The 9,689-nt window shown below is 41.1% G+C and overlaps 1 protein-coding gene across 2 annotated transcripts; it reads left to right on the forward strand.

The window, feature by feature from the left end:
* The first annotated feature begins 29 nt into the window (after positions 1-29).
* mogs (mannosyl-oligosaccharide glucosidase) lies at positions 30-8,165 on the forward strand. 2 transcript variants are annotated; one of them, XM_073465862.1, is made up of 5 exons: positions 30-99; positions 2,412-2,775; positions 3,570-3,793; positions 3,924-4,117; positions 5,279-8,165. In XM_073465862.1, the coding sequence occupies exons 2-5, from the start codon at positions 2,427-2,429 to the stop codon at positions 7,047-7,049; spliced, it is 2,538 nt and encodes an 845-aa protein (XP_073321963.1). In that variant the 5' UTR covers positions 30-99; positions 2,412-2,426; the 3' UTR covers positions 7,050-8,165. The 2 variants fall into 2 exon arrangements, with proteins under 2 accessions (XP_073321963.1, XP_073321972.1); XM_073465871.1 differs by lacking the exon at positions 30-99 and adding an exon at positions 287-307 and having other exon boundaries at positions 5,279-7,141.
* Positions 8,166-9,689: the final 1,524 nt, after the last annotated feature.

The following is a 9,689-nucleotide window of genomic DNA, read 5'->3' on the forward strand; positions in this document are numbered from 1 at the left end:
ACAGCGAAGTACACGTCAGTGGAAACGAGTAGTAACCAGGAAGTGGCTTGCCAAGCTAGCACCGGATAATGAGCAGCTGAGATTCTGGTATTTTGACAGGTCGGTAACCATTTGCTCAATGAACATTACGCTAGAACTGCGAGTTGACTCCGTATTTCAACAGCTGCCGACTATTTAAAGCCACATTATGTCGCGACTGCCGGCCGGTTTTCGCTGAAAGCTAACGTTAGCATTACTACACCGAAACTAGCGAGCAGCGTTGCAGCATGGAGAGGCAGCGTTGCATCGAGAACTGGATGTGTTCAGGGTAAAAAAAACAAAAACAGGTGTCGGTGGTGGCTTATTTAATCGGAGAGACTTTGAACTGAAGCCGAGTTTGGTTTATAAAATGGTCGGCGACGCAGAAACGGCTTTTCTGCCATCACTCACTCACCACGCAGGGTTAGCGTGAACCTAGCTAACTTAACGTACTCCTTCAAGACTCACGGATGTGTCTTTAAAACTCATATGTCATTATAATCCAGAGCAAATGGATATACTCGAGTTATAATAGATATTCATCCTGATGCTTGGGTTAATGAATAACTACACTCAAAGCTAAAACAGTCCAATACAGCAGCACTGCAATAAATCATCTTATCCTTGAATTTAACATAAAAGAGGTGTTTCTTATATTTTGTCCACCTCATTTACATCATTGATGCACCACACATGATTTCAGTCATAGGCATATGTCTTGCAACTGTTGCAACAAAAATAGAATTTTACAGTCGTAATGAGTTTATTGCAGGTTTGTTGTGTATAAACTGGTCACTGAGTGTAACCATGTGTTTAAAGTGTAAACAGAGAAGCTATAAAACAAGTAAAACCTGTCTTCCTGTTGGTGTTTTTGTTGGATATCAAGGGTTGAGTGGTCTGGCTTTTTCAGGACTGACGCCGATGATTAGAAATCAAGGGGAAAAAACGATATTCGGGACCGATATTCATTCGCTTCATTCATTTCAAACTGTGTGTCACAATTTCAAACAACCAGTGATGAAATTAACCTAAATACAGTTTACTTAAGTACTGTTCTGAAGCACAATTTTGAGGTACTTTACTTGAGTATTTCCATTTTCTGCTATTTTATACTTCCTCTCCACTACATTTATATGATGAATTGAGTTAATAGCTACTTTGCAGATTCAGATTATTCAGTGTTTATAGGCTATTAATTGTGAAGTGTTATCAATCAGATGGTGTTGTGGACAGGACACTGTGTGAGAGGATGTTGCATCAGAGCAGAAGCAGCACATTTTAGATTAGTTTATTATTATTGGCAATCTGACAGAAAGATTACAGATACTGATAATTGGAAAATGCTGAATATAGGTCTACCCCTATTGGATACCTGCCCTTTTGTTGGAAATAAACTAGAATTTTGTGAACCTGTGTAATTTTTATTTCATCAATCATTCGGGATCAAGATCTCTGTTTAAAGAGAGACCTGAGAGAAAAAACAGTAATAGTCAACCAGCGAGCACTCAAGAAAGTCAATTTCAAGTAAATCTTGTGGTGTAAAGTCAGTGTACAGAGCACAGGCACTTATTTACAATGATGTACAGTAATATTAAAAGATACAAAAATTAAACCAATAATTTAAACAAGTATATATCTGCCTTACAAGATACAATATACAAAAACAATCAAATTGAAACACTGACTGGTTTGTGATCATGGATTCAGATTCACCAAATGGTATCAAAGCACAAATTATAAATTTGCCTCAAAGTGCTTTGCAATCTGTATGGCTTACATGACCCTCTATCCTTAGACTCTTTACTTAGATAAGACGTTTTTTGTTTTGTTTTTTTGTCCAGAAAGGTGAAATGTGCAGCTTTTTGTGAACCTGTTATGACTCAACTATATTTTTGTGTTTTGGTGGTTCTGATCTAGTCTACCTGATAGTTTAGTCTATTTATGTGAGTGAGGGTAGACATAAATATGAACTCAGCTTCCAAAATGACCATAAAGATGAAACAACACCTCAAATGTATTGCCTGTCTATTGCTTTGGTTGCAATAGTTTTTGCTGGGTGTATCTAATAAACTGGCAGATAAGTGTACATGTCAACTGAGTAGTTTAAGTGGGTTCACCGTTAATCAAGAGACAAATATTATATTTAATACAACCCAGTCATAAAACACATCAGATAATAAATCGTCAAAATTTCTAAGGGGAATGAGAGACTCAAGGTTGAAAGCTGTTTGCATTTCATTCAGTTCAAAAGGTGTGAAGTACCTAAACTGAATTCTGCTAAAGTTACTGCATACGGTGGGGATATCTAAGTTAAAATAATTATTGGATCCTGTACTGTTGTGCTGTACTGTTTACTATTAAATAAAAATATCTTCCTCTCTTCTATTCTCCAGCTTCAGAAGAGCAGGATGGGCAGGCAGAGGAAGAGGGTGGTGACTGGTGAAGCTGCTCCCCCTCCAAGGAAAGATGAGAAGCCCTCTGCATTTCACCGCAAAGAGAAGAAAAAGAAAGTCGATATCGGCAAAGTCTTCATCAACATCTCCATTGGCCTCTGCATATTCAGCCTGATCTGGTTCTTTTACGCCCTCTACATGCGGTCCAGCCTCGCCAAACGTGTGGTGAGCCTGCACCCGTCGCCTCCTGTCCTGGATGCCAACAGCAGCAGTGCTAAGGTTTCCCCTGCGAGGTTCTGGGGCTCATACAGGCCTCAGGTCTACTTTGGGATGAAAACCCGGAGTCCCAGGTCGATTGTGACAGGTAGGCTGACACGATCAGAGTCAAGACAAAGCTGACTGCCAAGTAAATCTGTGGTGGAACAGTTAAACACAGAGTATGTCATTTTTGGTGCTAGGGGTCCCTCAATCAAAACATAAAACAACAGACACAAGTACAATATAGTCTGAAATCACAATAAGATATAATATCGATATATTGCCATCCCTAACTCAGTGTAAACATCATAAAGCTTCAATGAATTGGAATAAGCTGATACAGAATATGTATAATATTGACAGACAGTTTGGAATAAGAAGACTTGTAAAAGTGTGCATATATCGGCAATTTTGTGTTTTGTTGATGTCTTTGCTGTCAAGATCACAAAAAGATAATTTAATTGGAATACCACAATATAAATTCTGTTTGAGGGCGGATTTTAATTTTAGTATTTAATCATTTGCTTTCCTAAAATACTTGCTTTGGTGCGTTAATCAAATCTTCAACGTTTAATTGCTTTGGATCGGGGACAGGGTGGGAAACAAGCCCAGACACTCGTCAAATTCAAGTAAATTTTGGCCACAGTTCCTAGGACTGTCCAATTTGGATGACCAATATTGTTAATTAGTTGACGACACAAAGTGCACTACAGTTTCCAATAACAGTTAGTTAAAGCACTGCTGTTCTCAAAACCCAGTTGGCAGGATACATGCTGCATATAGCCAGTGAGTTTTGGGACTTACCTTTTGTGTGGAACTGTGGACCGGTTATTTTTCAAATGATTAAGTTGTGCGTCTTTTGTGCTGCACAACTAAATGTAGTTACTTTGATTTGTGCAGGCATGATGTGGATGCGTCAGTTTTCGGACATGGATGTAAACCTGAGGCACACATGTGAGCAAGGGGATCGATTGCAAGGCTACGGGTGGCTGATGCATGATGGGATCACCTTTGGCGTCCAGGAAATCCGAGACAACGATTTCACACTTACCACAGAGTTTGTCAAGAGGATGGGAGGGGATCACGGAGGAGATTGGACCTGGAGGATCACTGCCAAACAGCATGTGAGTGCTGACTGTTCATTCAGCCTTATGACAGCCTTATTTTTAGTGTGGTGAAAATGTACCATTTATTAAAAATGTAACAAGCAATTACAGTTATTTCTTATGTGTAATTTCTGTTTTTACCCACCAGAGCTCTGCTCCTCAAGCTCCAGTCATCTCCCTGATGTTTTACGCAGCAGCAGACACACAGGGCTCACTGGAGGCTCACGTTGAGGAGAGAAACCGGCTTGCATCCATTGCTGGTTTCTCAGAGGAGCTTGGTAACTTCAAGATCACCTTTAGAAAGCCGGTTACTGGGGAATTATCCAGTGCTAAATATGCCAGGTAAATGCATGAATACAGGAGTGACGTATAAGTCTGCAGCAGTTTCAAAGAGAGTGCTCAAGGACGAGGGAATATACTGTAGAATGACTGCCAGATATGCAGCAAAGAAAATTAACAATTAGGAATTGCCTGCAACCACTAACACAAAGACCTTGGTTCACTAAAGTTTACTAGTCACTAGTCACTAAAGGTCACTAGTTTTGATGAATAGAATATAGTTATATTTTGCAGTGCTCATATAGTTTAATCAGTGAGGGTACGAAAAACCATATGTAGATGAAAGTGAGGAGAGAGGCTGTTTAAACTGCATACATGCAGACCCAGTTCCAAATTCATGCATGTGGTAATGTAAAGTGTAATGAATCACTAAATGTTTTATAGAAGAAAAGCACTATCCGTATGACCCTAAAATTTGAAGTCTGTTGCACCGCTCTTGATTCCCTGAATCAGTTGTGTGAACACTGACATTACTAGTGAGCTTAAAATAAAATCCAACCACTTGATGGCAGCAAAAGCAGGATTTTCAGCCTTTGTTTCATCAGTCAAATAACAGTATAACACAATAACACAATCTAAGGAATTAAGTTTTTCTTAATTCTAAAAGTTGTTGTACACATTAAAGCAGGATGAACTTATTGTATGTAATGTTTGAAATGCCAAAGAAAAGCAGAGCCTTTCCATAAGGCTGCTAGTCTTTTCCTGAAACAGCACAGCTGTCATTTAATCAGTGAAGGTGTTTATCCGCCTTCAGAAAGAGCAGCCGTCGCAGCATTTTTGTATTGACTGGATCAGAAGTCTCTGCTAGCAGCACTCACAGGGAGCACCAATATTTCACACTTTCATGAGGGCCAGAGAAGACCAGCATAGCAAAACATAAAGGTACAGTATGCACTGATAGAAAGGATAAGAACTGTTTGGATTATGATCTATTGTAGGAAGATGGATGATGAAGAGTAAGTGGGAGCTTAAAGTTTGATTTTTACTGTGACAACCTCTGAGTCATCAAAACAATATGCTTAAGTTTCAGGTTATGACACAGCATTCTAAGACTTCACAAACATAGCTAGTGTAGTAAAATCACTTGTGTGTCATTAAATGCTCTCAAACTACTCTCAGGGTTTGTGTGAGGTTTGTGTTAACAATAGTTTCTTGTCTTTTCAGTTTCAACTATCTTCAGACTAAATCTCCTGGTTTGGAGAAGCTGACTGACATTGTGAAGCACAGTCTGAACCGCAGGTTTGTCTACAGCCCTCCTTCTGGTGAGAAAAGGCATTACATAGCTGTAGACACCTATAAGCCCCCTCACCACCCAAACCAGCAGAAACCCGCTGACACAAGGAAAGAGAGCGATTTTGTGATTCACCAGGTGACCGTCCAGACGCCATTCCAGATCGAAGTTTTGTTCGAATCTGGGAGCTTTCACAACCGTCCCAACCAACTTGTGGGCTCCATCATGACTCAGGAGCTGGAGAGGCGTAAGGCTGAGTTTGATGCAAGGTTCGAGAAGACCTTTGGGCTTGAGAGCAAAGGTTTCAGCCAGGCACATGTTAAGTTTGGCAAGGCAGCGCTGAGCAACATGTTAGGTGGAATGGGCTACTTCTATGGCCAGTCAGTGGTACAGTCAGTCTACAATGAATACCCACTCTTGTACCCCGAAGGTGCTTTATTCACCGCTGTACCGTCACGCTCATTTTTTCCCAGAGGGTTCCTTTGGGATGAGGGCTTTCATCAGCTATTGCTGAGCAAATGGGATCCCCAGGTTACAAGGGAGGCCATTGCCCACTGGATAGACCTGATCAATATCGAGGGCTGGATCCCCCGTGAGCAGATCCTAGGTGACGAGGCTCGCAGTAAAGTCCCAGCAGAGTTTATAGTTCAGCATAACGAGAATGCCAACCCACCCACTCTTTTCTTAGCCCTTCAGGAACTTATTGAGCAGCTCTCTTCAAATCCAGAGAAGGTCGAATCTCAGCCGACCTTGCCTTTCCTGCGACGGCTCTTCCCCAGACTGAAAACCTGGTTTGAATGGTACAACACCACACAGACAGGGCCGCTACCAAACTCTTATCGCTGGCGTGGACGTGACAAGGACACAAATCTTTTCCTCAATCCCAAAACGCTGACTTCTGGGCTGGACGACTACCCTCGGGCCTCACACCCGTCAGCAAAGGAGCGCCATGTGGATTTACACTGCTGGATGGTTTTGTCCTCAGGCATCATGGCAAGTATAGCCCAGCTTCTAGGCGAGCCCTATCAGGACTATGAACTCTCCCATCAGGTGCTCAGTGACAACAACCTGCTGAATGAGCTCCACTGGTCAGAACAACTTCGTGCTTTCAGTGATTTCGGGAACCACACCCAGATGGTGTCCTTGCAGAAGGAGAAGGTGTACGTGCCCCCTGGACAACCTCGTCATCAGTTCCCCGTCGCACGCCTTGTGCGCTCAGTCCGCCGGGCCCCCAAGGAGCAGTATGTTAACGCTTTGGGTTACGTCAGCCTGTTCCCTTTCTTACTGCACATTCTTACACCGGACTCTCCCAAACTAGAGCATATCCTCCGTGACATGAGAGACTCCAACAAGCTGTGGACACCCTATGGCCTGCGTTCTCTCTCTAAGGCTGATCCACTGTATATGCAGAGCAACACAGAACACGACGCCCCCTACTGGAGGGGACCGATATGGATTAACATCAACTACTTGGCAGTCAGGGCCCTCCACCACTATAGCAACACAGAAGGGCCATACCAAGAGAAGGCTGCTGCCCTTTATGAGGAACTCAGGACTAACATTATCAATAATGTTCATAGACAGTACATTGAAACAGGGTATATCTGGGAACAGTACAATGATAGCACTGGCAGGGGCCAAGGAAGCCACCCCTTCACCGGCTGGTCAGCACTGACAGTATTAATGATGGCTGAACAGTACTGACACTGTTGAATGCATCTCATCTTTTCTAAGATATTGGCCTTCATGTATCTGGATGCAATTGAGACAAAAACATGATCAAGTGTTAAGACTAGAGCCCGATACCAATATTAGTTTCTTATTTTGTTTCCTATTTGGTTATCAAACACTTGGAGGCAGGATATTTTACAGTGTACTGAAAAAGTAAACTTCACCAGGAATTCAGTAATCGTAAATGACTCAAAACATCGTTTTCTGCATTATGTTCTGTTTAAAAAAAAAAAAGGTCAAATCAGCGCCTGTTAGACAACATACATGCAACATACACACATTTTATTTATCAAAGGCCAATACTGGGCAATAAAATTGGCCAGCGGATATATTGGTCGGGCTCTAGCTAATATATAGTAATATGCTGTCTGGTTGATAAAACTCTACTCGGCGTTGAAAAACTGTTACTGCAAGATCCACCTCAAGAATAGCAATTTATGATCACATTTCCACAGTAAACCTTTAATTAAAATAGCAGGTTTCACACCGGTATTCTGAAGGGTTATTTCATACAAGTGCAGCTAACCTGTCTTTGCTGTATGCGGAGCCAAGCACAGTCTAGTGCTTCAGTTATATACTTAAGATGCATTTAGAAGACACTTAATGAACTCGTATCCATCACAACTTCAGACACACGCAACTTCATTGCTTCCATTTCAGTGTTTTAATATGGAAATCAAGACAGGTGATTACAGTGTTTTTCTTCAAGATGCAGGAAACGCCTCAGCCACCTCTCTGATGTGTGATGACGTATATGAATAACTCTCATCAGATTTGCCGGTCTCTATCCTGGAAAATAATTGATTAAATGAGCAAATTATGCGTTCACTTGAGGGCCATTACTCTTCGTTGTGCCATTTCTCTTCAATCATATGTCCTCAACTCTCAACTGTCTTAATGATTTGTCATTTTGATATTTAATTGTTTGATTAAAAAAGGAAGTTCTGTACAGTCTTGCTGAACATTTCTAAAATTACTGCTTCTAAAAGCAGCCATATTTTGAATACACAGCCTTTGACTGGCAGGGAAATCAACATTGACTGTGAGATTGGTTTGTTTTGTTAAGAACAATAAATGGTTTCAATATTTTTTTTGTTATACTGTACTTTCTTTTGTAATATCTGTGTGTTTCATTCATGTAAGCAAATGATTTATTGAATCTGAGCGTATAGCTACAATCATTGCTTGGTATTCAGTTTACAAAAAATAATTTTTGCTCTTCAGACCCTAGTCTGTCTCAATGGATGCAGACCGTTAGTATAGGCCTACCTTTGGGCGCCTATTTCAGGTGATATTCTTCTCCCTTCCACTAATCTCTGACGCAATGGGAAACAACAAGAACCTCCGTGCTAGCAATTTACATGCTGAAATGGCAAGTTACCCTATCCCTAACCTGGTTGCTAACAGTGCAAACATAAACAAGCTGATGATTGTGATTGGTTAAAAGACATACAAACAAGCCAGAGCATGCATCTGTATTGTTGCTGCCAGACCTTGCTCCAACGTTGTGGAGATCGATCTGGCTATTAAAGACTACTTGGACCTTGACACTACCTCACATTGGCGATTATTCTTTCACTACTCGAGTCTTTCATAAATAAAATGGACAACTCCATAATTTTTGTAATAATGTAAATGCACAACAGTCTGCATGCGTAGGTTTTGATTGTGTCCACACTTTATGACTCGGATGGTAAGTATATTGTTGGATCACTAAAATTGCTCTTTTTCCCAGTAGGTGAAATTCCACTGTGGCTCATTTTTCTTGTATTTCGCAAATCCTTCCAATACCTCTAAAAAGCCTGAGAGTGCATGTTGTCCAAAAAATGTTAATAAGCCTAAGATCTAACAGTGTATATTAAGGGTATTTTAACCTCACACTCAGCATACAGCTTTAATGGGAGGTATTTAAATGGTTTGCTTACAATATTAATAGATAGCCAAAATCTTTACCTTCCTCCAGTTCCCGTTATTGACATAAACTGCTGTTTTTCATGCATGTAAAGCATTAAAATTACAATACTTCTTCCATTCCTCACATGTTCAGTACAAATGTCAGCAAACCTGTTGTCAGTCAAAGCAGACAGAAGCTTCAACAAACTGTGACCTTAAGTATAGCAGCCCTGTCCTCCTTCTTTTGTCAGATGGCACTGTCGAAGGCCTCTAGCTGACGTCAATCTGCTTTTTTGCATGGTTTCCATGGAGCGCAGTTGCTGTGAGTGCTAGGTGCTTAATTAGCTAAAATCAAAAGGGATGGAGAGTACATAAATTCTTTTCACTCCTTGACATATGCTGGCATACATTCACACAGCGGCGCACACAGTGGCAATGTTCTTATTAATACTTTGACACCAAAATATAAAACGTTGGTACTGAGAGCACTGATACGAGCTCTCAGTCTGTGTGCATGACCCACAGGGTTCCAACCTCTACACTCGTATGAATCCTTTGAATGGGCTGGATGTGTAGTTGTATAGTTGAAGGCTTAGCATGGTGCATTAAGGTTGCACGGCTAAAAATAGTGCCTCTATCAGTTAGCAGAACAGCAGATAGACTGTGAAGCCACAGATTGGTAGTTTCACCATGTTTATTGGAAGATACAGCGTGTCCCTG

This window comes from Pagrus major, chromosome 1 (assembly GCF_040436345.1).
Source record: "Pagrus major chromosome 1, Pma_NU_1.0".
In the NCBI taxonomy this organism is placed as follows: Eukaryota; Metazoa; Chordata; class Actinopteri; order Spariformes; family Sparidae; genus Pagrus; species Pagrus major.

Bases quoted from the DNA above. Each gene is read 5' to 3' on its own strand.
- mogs (XM_073465862.1), top strand. From the start codon at position 2,427: ATGGGCAGGCAGAGGAAGAGGGTGGTGACTGGTGAAGCTGCTCCCCCT. The intron at 2,776-3,569 runs GTAGGCTGACAC...TGATTTGTGCAG, and splicing joins TCCCAGGTCGATTGTGACAG to GCATGATGTGGATGCGTCAG. The intron at 4,118-5,278 runs GTAAATGCATGA...TTGTCTTTTCAG, and splicing joins TCCAGTGCTAAATATGCCAG to TTTCAACTATCTTCAGACTA.